The sequence below is a fragment of the Barbatula barbatula genome (genome assembly GCF_947034865.1).
Source record: "Barbatula barbatula genome assembly, chromosome: 3".
In the NCBI taxonomy this organism is placed as follows: Eukaryota; Metazoa; Chordata; class Actinopteri; order Cypriniformes; family Nemacheilidae; genus Barbatula; species Barbatula barbatula.
The window spans coordinates 9,403,607-9,420,367 of NC_136764.1; the positions used below are offsets into that span (position 1 = coordinate 9,403,607).

Below are 16,761 nucleotides of genomic sequence, written 5' to 3' on the forward strand. Positions count from 1 at the left end.
GTTTGTTACATTTCCAGCAAGAATACTGATTTATCTCGAAAATATAAAGATACTGTCCTTTTACTGTAATGCAAGTTTTGTATACTGTATACTGCTTACAACAGGAATAGACCAGAGACAGAGAACTATCAAAGAAAAGGAAAACCAAAGACATCGATCAATTTGAAAATTATAAATAAAAATAATGTATTTTTATTATGCTTTATTATGCTATTATACATTATAATAACATTTCAACACAGTTGTTGTCACTTCAATTAGTGTTGTAATTGAAAAGAATGTGAAAAATTGCATTAAACTAAAGTAGCATGTTTTTGAGAAGTTTTTGAAAAGTATTTTCAGTTCTCGTAATAAGTTACGGTTTAATTTAGAGACTTCATTTAAAAACTAAAATTTGAGATGATATATATTCATCAATTAACTTGTCACACTGTGGTTAAACAACTATTCAACAGGCAGACAGAGCGCACGTCGTCCGATGTGGCGCGATGCGCGCGCCCGCTGCAGTCGTGCGCGGCGCCGTTGCTGCGGAATTGACGGGTTTGCCGTCGGCGCGAGAGCGGATACGGACACCCACATAGAAAATAATGAACAACAAATTTGACGCGTGAGTAATGAAGACTGCGTCACGCGTGGGTTATAATGCGTGAATGCATACTGCATGCATGCGTTTCACGCGATCTTTTAACGCGGGGCGAGAGAAGGAGAGAGAGAGAGTGAAAGAGGTGTGTCTGTAAGCTTTGGCATGGACTGGGCTGTCAGCGTTTGGTGCATGATCGGACTCTCTCGTTTTTGGTGAATCGGTTTTGAATACGTGCGGTCAATGCATCACGCACGTAAACCGTCAGAGGCCCCGGAGCTGCGCGCTCACGGCCTTCGAGCCGAGAACGGATCACCGGGTACGCGTGCGTGTGAGCAGCGGGGACAGGTGCTCTGCGACCCGGGCACGAACTCTCTTCTGCTGCCGTCCTGAAGTAGCGTTATAGTTTGCTTGTGAACCAAACTGTAGCAGATCACTGTAACATTGTTAAACTCATATGTTTGTAAACTTTTCACGCACAACGGGGTCACAAAGTACACTTCCTTACGAATATTAACCTTGCTTTTACTACTGTAACCATAGATTAACTTAAAATCATACTAACCACACATGTGCTATGGTCTCATTACAACCATTTTTAACCATACTGTGTAATAAAATATGGTAATACATGTGGTAATCAATCCGACAAAAACATACACTTTTAGGGTAAAAAAACATCTTAGGACTCGGCCAGCTCAGACTGCATATTATGTCATACATGGACATTATTATACAGTAATGGCAAGCTTTTTATGCTTTATAATGTTTTGTCTCTCTTTAAGCCTAAAAGATGATGACAGCGGAGACCATGACCAGGACAACATCTCACCGAAAGATGGGGAAAAGGGAAAAAATGACGACGAGGAGAAGGATTCAAACACTACAAAAAGAAAGGTGGGTGTTCAATATGAATAAAACATTTCTTTTTGATTTCTGATGCAAAGTGAATCGTTTTAAGTGAGTTGTGATGCCCTTATGCATAACTGTGCTTGTGTATACAATCTCAGGCGACGGTGCCAGGGGCCGGTGAACACCCTCTTCAATACAACTACTCATTTTGGTATTCTCGCCGCACACCGGGACGGCCTGCCAGCACGCAGAGCTACGAACAAAACATCAAACAAATCTGCAGCTTTGCTTCGGTGCCTACATATCTATTTATGCACACAAACTTGACACAGATATTTATTCACATTTATCTAATGCACTTTGAATGGCTTAGTTAGAATGCCTTAATGTGGATCACATGATTTACAGCTGTCCTGTATTTCTAGGTGGAGCAGTTCTGGCGTTTTTATAGTCACATGATCAGACCGGGCGATTTGACTGGCCACAGTGATTTCCACCTTTTTAAGGAAGGGATCAAGCCCATGTGGGAGGTGAGTGTGACGTGACAATTCTCTTTTTGAAAACCGCTTAAGTCTCTTAAATGTGTGCCACTTACAAAAGGATTTTGCAGCAGGATTATGAAAGCTTGAACGCTGATAGTCCCGCCCCATAAAATGTTTCTAGGATGATGCTAATAAGAGTGGAGGCAAATGGATCATTCGGCTTCGTAAAGGTCTGGCGTCCCGCTGCTGGGAGAATCTGATCCTGGCAATTCTGGGAGAACAGTTCATGGTGGGAGAGGAGATCTGTGGGGCTGTCGTGTCCGTTCGCTTCCAGGTACTGCTGAATGCTACATCTCATCTTCAGTTATATTTTCGTCTCATATTTTAGTTTTATCGATACCTCACTTAAACTTGATTTAGCATTTTTCCTTATATTTAATATTTTAGTTTTTATTTTATTTCATATTTTGCACAGTGTACAGTGTAGCTGTCCAGTTAGACATTCTACTACAAGCTGTTTATCTTTATCATCGTGTGAGATTATCTTTCATATTTTTCTAATCTGTATGAAAGTGACTTGTTTAATTCTCAATCTGTCTCTGTTCTTTTTAAAGGAAGATATCATTTCTATCTGGAATAAGACGGCCAGCGATCAGGGCACCACCGCTCGCATTAGAGACACTTTACGCAGAGTTCTCAATCTGCCTCCTAATACCATTATGGAGTACAAAACACACACCGACAGCATCAAGTGAGTTACGAGACGCGCACACACTTCACACATCTTGGCCTTTCTCAGAACCATATTAATTGTAGCTATAAGCCTGTGGATCAGAGCAAAATCTATATTATGCATTATAAACGTTACAGTATAAGGAAATATACATACATTCATTATAGCGACAGAATTATATAAAGTTTTATGACGTCAAAAAATGGGTGTTACATTTTTAACCAGCAATAGCGAAAGCTTATTGTTTTTGTGGGGTGTTGATATTTTGTGTAGTATTTGTTAATATTAACGATTTTTCATTTGTGTGTTACTTAAGGGCCTGGGAGGATTTTCATGGTCTTGTAAATCCAAGCGGAGGTCGCTAGTGTTTCATCCTGATTGTGCGTAACATAATTTTTAAGACAATTCTTTACAAACATACAATGAATATTGTGTCACCAAGCTGCTGTCATTACAACACGTACACAGTAACTGGTCTTATTGTAGCCGCTAAATTCATTCTCATTATTTCAGCATAACTCGGACGTCAAATGTTCACATTATATTTTCCCCATATCTACACTTCTAGGGTAATACTCCCAATGAAGATGACATGTCCCAGCGACACTGACCGGATATCTTATCGGCAAGAGAAGTTTTAACACTGAAAGCATCTGGATTTAGTTTTTAAGAGTCATCTGAATAAATCACCTGAAAGTTCGACAGAAGAAACCAAATCATCAGAAAACAAAATATTGTTTTGGACCCTACAGAAGTTGAGTGTAGAGTGGGTGGAGCCAGCGGGACCACAGAGCTCAGCCGCTGCGATATGAACTAATGGCTGGGAACTGCCACAGTTGTCTAAATAAAATAACACACCCCTGAGTAGTGAAGACACATTTACCTGAATTAGCACTTTATTAACGCAGTGTCCCAAAAAAAGCGAAAAGGCGGATTTTGTTTAGCTCACGTGAGGTCGCAGGTTGATGGGAATATTTTACTATAGTGCAGTATTTTAGCTACAGTGTTGAGAGTTGTTTTAACTTAGAACGGAAGAGTTATATTTCTATTTGAAAAGATCTTTAATGCAAACTTTATTTCTTGTTGATGGAGTGTAAACCCAAAGGACAGTGCCCTCCCTGAGGCGAGTGCCATGGGTACCATGCTGCCTGATTCACTGTGCCTGGTCTTCTGGCCAAAACACATTAGCGCAGATTTTCAAAATAGCTCTACATCCTGGCACTCCGCTGGGGGGTGGAGTCACTAAAGGCATCACGTGACGGTGTTCTCTCAAAAGAAGCCGATTTTAGAATCAGCGGAAATCACTCAAACATGTTGATGGATAGTGTTAACACATCTGGAGTTACTGGGGACTCTGGTATCAACACCTCAACTGCCTGAAATTCTGTGGACAAAGTTGAACTTGAGGTACAAAAGGAGATAAAATGTGGTTTAGGATTGATCACAGCAATAAATGTTGATTATGCATCTGCTGCTAATTTTCAGCTGTGTTGTGATTCCCTGGTAATATTATATTATTTGGGTAACATGCATATTGTATCCATGTTTTTATCAGGGTTTTATTATAGTATATTTAGTTTATATTTGTTAAACAAACATGTGTTTGATACTGGACCACAAAACCATTCATAAGGCTAAATTTGGTTTAAATAGATATTTATACATCATGAAAGTTGGATAAATAAGATTTCCATTGATGTATGATTTACCAGTATATGACCATATGTGGCCGAGATATAACTAATTGAAAATTCAAAATATTGAGAAAATCACCTTTAAAGTTGTCCATCAGAGATGTAGCAGGCTGTTGCTTCGAAGAAAAGAGGTTTGTTTTAACAATTTCTAATGTCTTATCGCTGTAATAACGTTGCAGAGAATATATAAATCACAAGCACACAATACATCATCGCATTGATTCACTATACTGTAAGTTTGTGTTGTTTACATTATGCGCAATAAGGTCATACGTCCAACTCGTTTTTTGACAAGTTGACAGTTGACCATGTCAAGCATGAGTAGACAGCAGGTTTTACATTGTAAATAAGAAAGAATGCACGAAACACTGTTAAATCACGCCTTTAACATGACACAAATCATTCACGCAGTTAATGGGTTATATAGTTAGATGACTGAAATAACTCATGATGAGACAACATTTTTTATCGTGTTTAATTAACTCATTCATAGAAACATGATGCGGTGCAATTCATTTTGCTATGATGCACACATTTCCTAATGCTATCTTCACAGAGATGTAACATCTGTCTGTGACGTTTGCAGTCCAGAATTCTTTTGTCGTTTATGCCCCCCAAATTCCACTTAGCTCATCTCAAAAAACATATGATTCTGTAAACAAAAAGAGTGAAAACAGCGTTTTTTTTAGTTCATCAGTCGGTATTCTTCAGCCAGACAAGAATCTGTTTTGATGTCTTACCAGAAGAAAGGTGGCAGCTAACAACAGCACTTTAACTTTTAGATTCATTCCTTGCGGTACTAAGAAAGACAAATGTTTTTAATAATCACCATATAGAGGCTTTTAAACTGTGACAAGATACACTTTCACTTGCTATGAAAGTGGATATTAATCTTACCATCCAGTCCGAAATACTCATGATCCATGTTGGATTCTTCTCTATAACCAGGCCACCTCTTCCATATTCGCCCAATGGTCTCACCAATACTTGATATTACCTAACAAAAAGGAAACAAGGTCATTCTCACAGCAGTCCAACATCAATAACCAGATCAGTCACTTTTCTTTGTAGAAATTATATTTCTATATGGCAAATATTTTGTCAAATAGAAAATCTAGTACTGTGCATTTCTCTCTGAAGATCTGAGTAAAATGGGTCGTTCCAGACATTGCTCAGAAGAACAGCGTACTTAAAACTACAAGCTGGAGAGTTTCTGACCTGGAGCTCCTGCTCGGAGAGACATCGTGTGTTACAGCAGGAACCCTGAATCCTTACAGTCGAGATGCCCTCAGAGTCACAGACCTCAAGATATGGCGTGAACATACTCCACCTGATAAAAACCAAAGTATCTTCCTTGTTAAACAGTTTTTGGGGTTTTGCCTTTAAATGTGCAGCTCACTAATAGAGAGGACAGGAAGCGAAGTGAGAGAGAGAAGGGGATGGGTTCGGGAAAGGACCACGAGACGGGAATTGATGCGCAACCGTGCCACGTGTCGGAGCAATGCCCACGAGGCTAGCTCCGATGTTAAGCAGTGTTTTGATGAGTCTCATATCTGTTTTATGGTGAAAAATATGTAGAGATGCACCAACGTATCAGCCGACAATTTCTTTTATTAAAAGAATCATATTTTCTAAAGAATAAAAACCTCTAATTACCAAACTGATAAACGTGTGTCTGGTGTACTGAGGAAAAGGAGGTTATGTTGATGTGTTCATTACATTTCCAAGTTTTTAATTGCATTCTTATAATGGTCAGAGATTTTCCTCTGACGCAATTCTTTATTACACACTGGTGACCTCCTCTGACATCTCACAATACTTGGCACCAGAATAAAGAGGGGAAAGGGAAAAAAGAGCAGAGAAGAGGATCAAAACAATTTAATGTGGCTGTGATGTAACGCAAAATAAAATTACACTCTGGTAACAATTTTTTTTTCTCTAAGTTAATATAATGAATCCGTGTTTTATGTACATCAGCATTTCTTATATTTTTAGGTGTTACGTTCTAAACAACACTCTATGTTAAAACTACAACACTCCAAGATACATAGGCCTATACTTTCCAAGAAACAATCCAAAAGCCAATACTAGTTTAATGCTAACAAATGTCTTGAGCTAGGTGGCCTATATAAACTTTAAAAACATTGGTGGAGTAGCTTTTTTTCTGTTTTGACAAGTGCACTGTCCAGATCTTGTGGTCACAATAAAAACGTTGGCTTTGTGAGTCTGCTGATCTCTACCTTTGATAGACTGTCCCGATCAGTTGTCTGTCAGGTGTGAATGCTCTCATTTCCATCAGGCAACATCCAAGCCAGCACACCTCTGCTCTCGAGGGCCTCTCAAACAAAAAGACGCATTCTGAATCTTTGTCAAAGCACTGTAATGAGCATGAGCGAGCTGGACCGCAGAACTGCACACAAACACATGAACTCTCTAACAAAGAAAGACACATTGTGAGTTATTCACATACACATCATTTCAAAGAATCTTTACAGAAAATCATACATACAGTACTTACCTGAAGCTACACCTAATGGATTTAGTGTGTTAGGTGAGTGGATTATTTTTTGGCAGTGGTTTTATAATGTGATGTGCATCTAGTTCTTTATATTTACCCTCTACAGCCACAAATATTTGATCTCTGGTTTCTGTGGAAATGCTGTATGTTCTTCGGGCGACACACTGTGGACCTGAGAGACACAACAAAGATACATAAGGTCGTTCGTAAACATCCCAGTAAACCGTTCAATATTTGTTAATGATGGAAGAACAATGTAGGTCATTCAGTTATAAATGTCTTAAACCATATTCCTTAACAGTAATAGAGATGCTTTCTTTCTAAACATGCAGAAGACAGTCATACAGGTTTTAAAGGACATTGAGGGTGAATACATGACAGAATGTTTATTTTTGGTTGAACTATGCCTTAAAATTAGCATTGTCCAATAGTTCTCCTAAAGTATGTTGTATTAATATCAAGTCTATTAGCTAAAATAGTGTGATCCTTAAAATCTTCAAAGGTGTCTTCAGCAACTATCAAAGAAATACCACAAAGCCTATGTACAAAAATGATTTTAAGTTAACTTTAAAGCTTTATGTTTAGATTTAAAGTAACCATCTCACCTTGCAGCTCTGGTCTGGCAGTAATGTGGAGTCGTGTGACTGTTTTCAGCACAGCTAGTTTTCCAAGTCTTTTATCCCCACCGTCTATCTCTGTATCTTCAGGACTTGCAGCCTGGACCACGAATGAGACGTTCTGCGGTTCATCTGTAGGTCTAACCTGCCTGTGGAAAGCCCTGAAGATCATGTCAATGTGTTTCTCTCTCTCTAGACCAAAGGGAAGCGGTTGAGTGGTCACAGATGAGAAGGCCTGGAGAGAGAAAGAAAGAGAGAGAGAGAGAGAGAGAGAGAGAGAGAGAGAGAGAGAGAGAGAGAGAGAGAGAGAGAGAGAGAGAGAGAGAGAGAGAGAGAGAGAGAGAGAGAGAGAGAGAGAGAGAGAGAGAGAGAGAGAGAGAGAGAGAGAGAGAGAGAGAGAGAGAGAGAGAGAGAGAGAGAGAGAGAGAGAGAGAGAGAGAGATAGGAGCAGGAGGTAAAAACACAGCATAACAATATTACTTTACGAAATCACTATAATGTGTATTTCTTAACGTTAATGCTAGAGGTTTAAAAAACAGCATTCTGCACTTAAAAGTTTAGATTTTTTAAATCAATTTTATATTTTCGAAGGATTGGTAAGAAATATTGAAAATATTTTTAACCATAAAAGCATAAAAAACATAAGTCCATAAAAAAGCAGTAAGCTACAGTTACGTATATTTTATATAAACACACAAAATAATAGAGCATTTATCGTGCAGATATATTTTATACAGTGTATCATAAGAGAATCTTCTCTTACCATTTTACCAGTTTCTTCTCAAAGTTCTTTTTGAGTCATGAAGTTTCAGGGGCTTTTGGCGTGTGTTAGTAGCTCTGATGCCTCCCCTACACTGGACACCCCCTCACCCCCATCCCTCTCTTTCTTTCCCGGATCTGGTCTTTGTAAGACAGAAAAGTACCAGTCTGCCATGTAATGAAGATCCTTTTCAAGTCAGTGGGGGGGGGACTACTAGTGCAACAGTGTGGCTTTTTAATGAAACTTTGACCAAAGTGAAAGATCATCATTTAATTCTTTTTTTAAATAAAAACAGCTGTTGAACTAATACGTACATTTCAGATGTATGTTTTTACGCTTTGCTGATAAAACGACAGTGAGTATACAGATTTATATGTACAGGTATCGTGCATACAGACAATAATTTAAGCAAATAAAAAATAACTTCAACAATGTATGAACACATTACATTTATACTTGTACATAACTCCTCTAAGCATTAAAATGCTTTCAGATCCGATTTTCCAAATCACTTTCGGGACCCAGCTTCTCTAAATTGAAACACTAAAAGTTCTATATCCTTAGTTGTGCTGTAGCAAAACCTGCTTGTCATCTATCTCTGAAGCAAACTACGTCCTTCAGGTTTCTATGCCTAGAGTTTTTCTCGTAGCTCTTCAGCTTGTGACGTCCCCAGGTGAGATTTCGGGCAGGTATTTTTTAAGATCTCCAGGGAAAGGCTGTGACGGTGCCTGGTTAAAATGGCCCGCCAAGAAGATTCCAATGGTGCCCAGTAAAAACAGCAACACCATGACGATGAAACACATCCTGTCGATCACCCTGGCGACCAGAAACCATTCTTCGTTTTCCTGCAGAGCGAACAGAGAGGATATCCGCAATCCACACATCAGCATGGGGTTTTCTTGTATTAGAAAGCTAATCCCCAGTGCATATATTTACTTATGGGAACGTATGTGCAAATGAGAGACAGTCAGTGTGAGGGATAAAGAATTAGGGATCAGTGACTTACACTTTGAAAGTCATTTTGATGTTTGGCACTTTCGGCGATGTGTTTGCAGGAAGCCACACATTGCTGCACTTCTGGTGATGCCAAAGCCAAACTGGATTCCAGATCCTGTGCTGTGTCTCCTGCCAGACCATTTTCTGAGGTTAAGGAAAAAACACATTTAACGCTGACAACCACAATGAAGTGAAATTTCATTGTGTGTGTATATAAGAGTTTTACGTGTTTTATCCCTACTAAAGGGATAGTGTTTAAATTACTATGATGTCATTCCAAACCTGTATGACTTTCTTTATTCTGCAGTGACCAACACTCAACAACATTGGCCTCCACTGACTCCACAAAACCACATTTATCAAATATCTTCTTTTGTGTTACACAAACAGGAGTCATAAACAAGTTTTGAACCACACTGGAGTGAATTAATGATGATAGATGCTATTGTTGGTTAGTTTGTAATGCTTGACTCACGTATTTTCTCTAAAGTGTTCTTCAGCAGTCCTTTCCTCTCCTTCAGCCGACTAAACATCAGCTCCGAGCGAGCCGTTCTGAACATGTACTCATCCGCCTTCGCTATCAGTCCCAGAGAGCTGCGTCTCCTGTGCCGGAGCGGAGTCCCGTTGCCCAGGGCGAACATCTTGAAATCCCCAACTTCTTCACTGTTCTCGGGTGTCCAGCGCTGCATAGTCATCCTCAGCAGGCGGGGAAGAATGTTCAGAAAGACCTAGGCAACAAAACATGGAGTAGAAAGAGGTTATATGATTATGCTTAGATTTTTGTAATTGAAGGACTTCTCTTTCATACCTTTCTAACATTGTTGCTCATGGGGTGTGTGTTTGGAGTTCGTAGTGAAACGTTCAGCACAACCACACAGTTCATCACAGTTAAAGTGGTCACGGACATCACAAACATCAGATACCTGACCAAACGAAACAAACATTTCCAATCAGAGTCACTCGGTAGGGGCTATAAAACAAATATTTATTCTCTTGATTGACCTCTTATGCTAACATTTTGTGTTTCAGAATCTCAAGAGTTACTACAGGTATCAGCCTTCAATGCTTTACTCATATGCACCCGGCCATGGTCTGTTCATTGATTTAAATTACATGAACTTCTGGCAAGCTGAATTGAAGCTTATATTCAAAAGAATTTAAATTTGTCACTAACTAATAAAAGTCAAAACCAGCCTAGTCAAAGCTTTGAAACTTGTTTCTTCTTTTGTTTGCTTTGAAAGTAGAGAACTATAAGAGAATGTTGTGCACTTAATAATAGCACAGCTAGGCATTGATAGAAGGTTTCTGACAATAAGAGGTGATGAAACAGACTCACTTGCCAATAAGAGGCACAGCTTTTGAGGTTTCTGGAACTTGCTTGGCAATAAGGAACAGGAAGACGGTCTGACCCAGCAATATTGCTATGGTCATTGTGCATTTCTGTCCTCCAGCTATTAGATAGACAAACACAGGCCAATTCATCAGTAAACACAGATCATAACCCAGTCAGTAATTATCAACAGAGATCATTTATTCTGAGCCAGTTTGATCAAGTGCACTGGTCTCGGGTTAAAGAGATTATCTGACTGTGAAACTTTTCTAAATAGCATTACACAGTATAATGAATCCAAGTTTATTAATCTGAATGCAAAGACAACATATTTTCCTATTTATTGTCAATATAAAATGTTTTTTATAAATTGAAAAATATGAGCACTTGGTAGGGATATTTAATATATTGCATTATATATTCCAGTATATATCCATATATTTTGTTTCATAAGGGCATATTCAATTATTTTTATCCAACTTTACATGTCTATAACTTATTTTAGTCAGACATTTCTCATGTAGGGCACCTTTAATAGAGCATGATGGAGTAAGAGAACTATAAAGACACTAAACAGTGGATGTTTAATGGAAATGATGCTGGTTTTGTTTAGACCTAGAGTCTCTAGTCAGTCTGGATATCAAAGTTATGTTAAGGCCAGCGAAGCATCGAGTTATTTTTGGCATGTTAACACGTGTGTGGCAAAGATGGAGCAAAACATAAAGAGCTGAGGGAGATTCATTCAGTAAAACAAAACAAATTAGAATTTCTAAGCTCTTGTTTAGGTACCAAGCCTGTTACATTTAAGGCACTGACACCTCTTAGCACTGGCTCAATAATCTGACCTTTGGCTGGCAGGAAGTAGACAAGCAATCCAAGAGAGGAGAAGAGGACGCATGGTACGATGATATTAATGATGTAGAACAGTGGCTTCCTCTGTATGATGAGGAAAAAGATGATCTCCTGGTACTCCAACTCATCTTGGCTATATCGTGGATTTACAATGTTCTTAGCTGGGCGGTGCTTAATAATCCATTCCCCATTCTCTGACCAATCAGAACACAGAAGAAATGCATGTTAATGACCTTAAGGACAATAAATGGTTGTCCTATTTAATATATTTGTACATGGATGTTTACGTTCTCTCCTAATTTCTTTAAGTAACTTTCCCACCTTGCATATAAAAAAAACCACATGACTTTTACATTGGTACATGGTTTCAATTGGGCCTTTTTGACCGAATTCTCATTTTTGGGCGAACTGTCCCTTTAACATCTCTCAACTAATGTATTTAACACTTTCACAGACTGAAATATGTGCTACTGCAGTACCAGTAAAAGCTTCTGGATCAATCTCAATCCATTCCATGGTGATGTTGTCCTCATCTGCCAGCATCAGTTTAATCTCATTAGAATTGTATGTCTGAGACCTGCCAATCGAAGTACAACCAAGTTTAAATGTTAAACTAACATTTAGGTTACTTTAGGAGAATTATAATATACTTCATGAAGTCAAAATTTTTATATTTGTACATCAGTCATACCTGAACACCATGCTGCAGTTTTGCCAGTCAAAGGGAAAATAGTTGACTTTAATGGCACAGGAGCTTCGGTAGATGGCCGGGGGCAACCAGTACACGTAGCCATCAGGATCTATCAGAGCATTCGTGTAAAGGGCCACCTCGAATTTCCCATCCACACTGCAAATAAACATTTTGAATTGCACTTGGACCAAATTACTTCGAAAGAAAAATGGTTTCCCATCAACCAAAGAGTATAATAAAACTACAGTGAGTTCACTGTAACACTGTCTCTGGGTGTCACTGTAAGGTAAATAAATCTCCTTTTCTTAATAACTCACTTGTTTTCCAGACCAACGTCAGGCAGCCAGATGGATTTAGAGGGAAGACGCATGCGAGTGATGTTCTCATAAACTTCGAACCCTGTCCTGTTAGCCCAACGGAGTCTATAATCACGCCATTGCTAGAGAGAGAGAGAAAGAGAGTTGGGGCAGATGTTGTTCAATCTTGCAATCGGCCAAACCAGCCAAGGCAATTCAAACTTAGATATTCTGGCTAACATTACCGCGTCTACATTTTCAAAGTCAGATATTTTTGAGGCTACAGTAGTTCATACTACTTTATGACATAGATTAAATGTTCTATGTTCATCCTCAAAATAGCCAAATGCATTTACATTAACGCATTTGACAGTGCTTCTATCCAAAGCAACTTACATTGCATTATGCAACATCATTTTTTTTCTAAGTAGACCTATGTGCAATCACTGTGATCAAACCCATAACCTTGGCAATGTTAACGCCATGCTCTAACCACTGAGCTACTGGAAATCTGTCTTACCATCTCAATCCAAACACAAGTGGTGAGAGTCTCCTCTTTCTGATTCTGAATATGAAAAGAGAAAGTTTAGTATAATAAAACCATACGGTGTCCTTTATTACACACATGCAGTGGTGGATTAACCATAATGGCAATTCGGCGAGTACCCAGGGGCACCAAATAAACACACCATGTACACATACTTCTTAAAATAGCAATTGAATAGCTGTATGTGCAATGAAACACGTCTGTTTAGTGCATCTCTCTAGCAGCTAAAATAGCAGTGTTGTAGTCGAGACCAGCTCATTCGAGTCAGAGTCTAGAATAGTTCGAGTTCGAAGCAAGACGGAGTCCAGAGAGGGTCGACTCTGAGTCAAGTCCGAGTCCGAAACAAGACCTATAGAAATCTTCAATAATATGTTAAATGTTTGGTGGAAACAATAAAACTGGCTCTTAGTGTGCATTAAATATTACATCGCATATACACTGTTTTATTTACTTAGACTGATATTTGTTTAAAGATATTTTTAGTTGAGGGTAAAAAGGCCACATAGTTGACTTTTTTTATTAAAATTTTATTACAATTTGGACTTCCCCCTGACCAAAGATAAGCACAAAAGACGTCTTTTCTGCTTCTTTCGATGTTGAAAAGACATCCCTTTATTGCCCTTTCATGGTGTTTTCTGAACGTCAGATATTGACGTACAGGGGATCTTTGTACAATGTAAAAACTGGTTAAAATCTGGAGTTTGTCAGAGTACTTTCAGTTTTCACATGGAAATAAATTAAATGAGACTCTTTGAAATAAATTGAGTTAAATGATTTGAATGGAGTAAGATATCAAAGGAAACATTAAAATAATGATAATTGCTTTAAATCAATATCAGTTTTGTAGCCACAATAATGGTGATTCAGTGTTTGCTTTAGATGGGCTCTTCATCCTTGACTTTTGTTAAATTAATTAGTTTAGGTCGTGTAATAGTGTTTTAGAAACACCTGTGCGCTGGAGAAAGACAGAGATGCTTTTAAAACATTTTTGTTATTCTCGTGGAAATTGTCAGGCTATAATAAAATGTAATAGTTTTAAACATTATGGATCAATGGATGATGGTCTGGCTAGTCAATGCACAAGTTGAGAGAAAATAAACTAAACTAACATTACACTATTACACTGACATCAACACTCATCATACAAATGGCGACGATCGTCATCATAACTTCCTGCTTGCACAATCAAACCTCTCCAGATGATCCAGAATGCGTTCATACGCAGATTCTCAATGTCTTTGTGTGTTAAAGGGGTTGAGCAGTTTGTGAATATGTTAATTCCTAAAGAAATCACAGTATATCAAACTACATATCCACAGAGCTGACACATTAATAAAACAAACCCTATAATTACAGTGATCCAAACAGCTTAACCATTCAGAAGTCATCAACTCTTTGCCACAACTAATGTATTTTAACACACAGTTAAGGCTGAAGGAAACCTAATTTATCATTAAAATAGAAGAGCCAAGAGCTTAACCTAAGCAAAAAAGATCACAATAATGGTGATTTCTGCAGGTAACAAAAGCAATACTGATTCAAAAAATACTTTCAAAATAAGTTGTTAGTGATTGTATTACAACACAAAGCAGGTGCCCCTTAACTATAGGCCTAATTGTTAAAGATACTTGATGAAAAGAGTCTATTCTACGAATGTGTAATTCTTGTCAAATAGTATCTTGTAAATTGCTGAGTTTCATCCTTATAAAATCTTTAAATGCATAAATATTTGAATGAGTGGATTATTGCATGTGGGAAGGTGGGTGGATGGGGGGCACCTCTGGGGCTGTTGCCCAGGGTCACCATGAGGTCTTAATACGCCTCCGCACACATATTGACTTTTTCTCACTGGCACACTTAGACAGGTAGAGCTTTACCAGAGAAATGAGGTTGGTGAGGGTCATCTTGATTTTTACATTGGTGATGTCTTCATTGTGCTCAGATGGCCGTATGTTTTTCTTGTAACCTCTCATCAGATCTCTATGCAGAGATCCTTCCAGATTACAGACCACAGCTGAAACACATACACACTCAAATTTGTTATTAAAAATAATTTTCTATAAACAGTGACATAGATTAAAAACAATTCATATTACTTCTTATTCACCATATACATTAAGGAACACTGAACAGTAGCCCTAATGTAAATATTGACTTGGATTTTAGCTTGATTCACAAACATTTGTATTCAAATTCAAATAATGAATGATCAGACTTCATCTACACTGTTAAACATGGTTGGTGCATGGCTTACATTTTTAAGTACAGTCAAATTGGCTCTACAAGTCATTTAAACTAACTGTTGAATTGATGTAACTTATAATTTGAATAAGTTGAATTAATTTAATAACATTTTAAATTGTAAATTTAAAAGACTTTAATTGAAATTCATTTCACCTACTGAACTTAAAAACTTAAGTCACCAAAATAGTTTTACAGTCTATATAAAGCCTGATCATTCACAATAGATGATAAATGAATATTTGTGTGCCATTATTTATTTGTTTTTGTTTCTTTTATCATTTATTTATTCACTGGGCTGACAGAATTAGTTGCTGCAAGTTCGACACTTTTCTACATTCCAAATGTAATCCGTTGAAATCATCATCAGATAAAAGACTGTGCAGAAAACAATAAAACATCCACATATGTCACCTGGGCCTGCTCATCACTCTTTAGTGAAGCCAGTTTCACAAACCCACATTTTTCATTCATCCCATGTGAAGTCTTACCTGAGGGCAGAAGAAAAAGAAAAATCCAGGTGACTGTAGATGTAGAGATTAGACCCATGTCTGGTATCCACAGAGCAGCATTAGAGAGAATATGGTCTCTATATCACAATACACATTCAGCAGCACCTGGCCTGTGTGGGTCGAACACAGTTGTGGGGAGGGATTATGGGAAAATGGGTGTGGTTTCAAACTTGAATCCACATTGTTATTTTCAGAATGCTCACACATTCTGTGCCCATACAGCTCTTCGCATTGTCAGCTGTCACCATCCACACATACTGTACACTCCCAACACACACACAGAATATCGCAGACATTGTGTCCAACAGGTCACAGGACCTATGTTGCCTTCACGCGTTCTTTCTTTGTTACTCTATGTGAAGTAAAGCAGAAAGGTTACAGTATTTCCGCAAAGGTCAGTTTACAGGTTTACAGTCATCAGTTGTCCTGCGTTTACCCCTGTCTAGTGACTGCCAGCTAGACTAAAGACTCAGGCCACCATGAAATCTATACTCAACTGCTTTGGTTTTAGATAAGCTTGTGAGAGTATTTTAGATGATGTTTTGGGAAATAGCAAAGATTAGATGATACACATTGTTATCACCTTCTATCAGCAAAACTATATGTGGAGGCTAATCCATAAACTGTAAAGTGGGTGCTAATAGGGACTTCTGAATATAATCTGTTGTGTATTTAAACTTTAAGCATCTCTGAAATGTATATATATAGAATCCTAAGAGGATTTTGAACAGAAGATGCATTAGGACATTAAAGGACCAGTTCTGGAGCAATTTTCACTACCAGTTTTTCCTTCTATGGTAGTCAATGCTGGCCAAGAACTGTTTGGTTAAAAGCATTCTTCCAAATATCTAAATGTTGACAGAATTTTAATTTTTGAATGAACTATCCCTTTAAGATTTATTCAAACATTGCTATCCCGCATCACTTTGGAATACTAAAAATGACAGATTGTTTTTGAGAATAAAAGATGCAAGACATATTATTCAATAATTTCAACTGGAATTAAATATTTACACTGTTAAAAGTGATTTACTGTTCAAGACAAGATCAGGATTTTTAG

General features: G+C 38.0%; 3 protein-coding genes across 4 annotated transcripts; 1 reads left to right on the plus strand and 2 right to left on the minus strand.

Moving 5' to 3' along the window:
* The first annotated feature begins 432 nt into the window (after window positions 1-432).
* Window positions 433-4,119, plus strand: eif4e2 (eukaryotic translation initiation factor 4E family member 2). 2 transcript variants are annotated; one of them, XM_079453837.1, is made up of 8 exons: window positions 433-607; window positions 1,366-1,477; window positions 1,591-1,725; window positions 1,858-1,962; window positions 2,096-2,248; window positions 2,529-2,665; window positions 2,964-3,027; window positions 3,216-4,119. In XM_079453837.1, exons 1-7 carry the CDS (start codon window positions 588-590, stop codon window positions 3,010-3,012), a joined length of 711 nt encoding a protein of 236 aa, XP_079309963.1. In that variant the 5' UTR covers window positions 433-587; the 3' UTR covers window positions 3,013-3,027; window positions 3,216-4,119. The 2 variants fall into 2 exon arrangements, with proteins under 2 accessions (XP_079309963.1, XP_079309962.1); XM_079453836.1 differs by lacking the exon at window positions 433-607 and having other exon boundaries at window positions 1,057-1,477.
* A 689-nt stretch (window positions 4,120-4,808) lies between these two features.
* LOC306892523 (phospholipid scramblase family member 5) lies at window positions 4,809-8,352 on the minus strand (the record flags this gene model as incomplete). Its single annotated transcript, XM_079453650.1, has 8 exons — window positions 4,809-4,993; window positions 5,082-5,140; window positions 5,239-5,338; window positions 5,560-5,671; window positions 6,582-6,774; window positions 6,957-7,031; window positions 7,465-7,711; window positions 8,347-8,352. The coding sequence occupies 8 exons, from the start codon at window positions 8,350-8,352 to the stop codon at window positions 4,967-4,969; spliced, it is 819 nt and encodes a 272-aa protein (XP_079309776.1). The 3' UTR covers window positions 4,809-4,966.
* Window positions 8,353-8,492: 140 nt separating this feature from the next.
* chrng (cholinergic receptor, nicotinic, gamma) lies at window positions 8,493-15,798 on the minus strand. Its single transcript, XM_079453108.1, has 12 exons — window positions 15,681-15,798; window positions 14,826-14,962; window positions 12,922-12,966; window positions 12,423-12,544; window positions 12,106-12,261; window positions 11,894-11,991; window positions 11,408-11,608; window positions 10,569-10,683; window positions 10,041-10,155; window positions 9,708-9,960; window positions 9,243-9,376; window positions 8,493-9,081 (listed from the first exon to the last, which is right to left on the minus strand). Exons 1-12 carry the CDS (start codon window positions 15,736-15,738, stop codon window positions 8,890-8,892), a joined length of 1,626 nt encoding a protein of 541 aa, XP_079309234.1. The 5' UTR covers window positions 15,739-15,798; the 3' UTR covers window positions 8,493-8,889.
* Window positions 15,799-16,761: the final 963 nt, after the last annotated feature.

What these genes read in the sequence shown, in the direction of transcription:
- chrng (XM_079453108.1), bottom strand. Translation starts at nt 15,738, where the DNA reads ATGGGTCTAATCTCTACATCTACAGTCACCTGGATTTTTCTTTTTCTT. An exon ending in TGATCCAGAAGCTTTTACTG is followed by an intron (nt 11,609 to 11,893) that starts GTACTGCAGTAG and finishes CTGATTGGTCAG; the next exon opens with AGAATGGGGAATGGATTATT. An exon ending in GCTGTGCCTCTTATTGGCAA is followed by an intron (nt 10,156 to 10,568) that starts GTGAGTCTGTTT and finishes TCGTTTGGTCAG; the next exon opens with GTATCTGATGTTTGTGATGT.
- eif4e2 (XM_079453836.1), top strand. Translation starts at nt 1,202, where the DNA reads ATGGTAATACATGTGGTAATCAATCCGACAAAAACATACACTTTTAGG. An exon ending in GGATCAAGCCCATGTGGGAG is followed by an intron (nt 1,963 to 2,095) that starts GTGAGTGTGACG and finishes AAATGTTTCTAG; the next exon opens with GATGATGCTAATAAGAGTGG. An exon ending in ACACACACCGACAGCATCAA is followed by an intron (nt 2,666 to 2,963) that starts GTGAGTTACGAG and finishes GTGTTACTTAAG; the next exon opens with GGCCTGGGAGGATTTTCATG.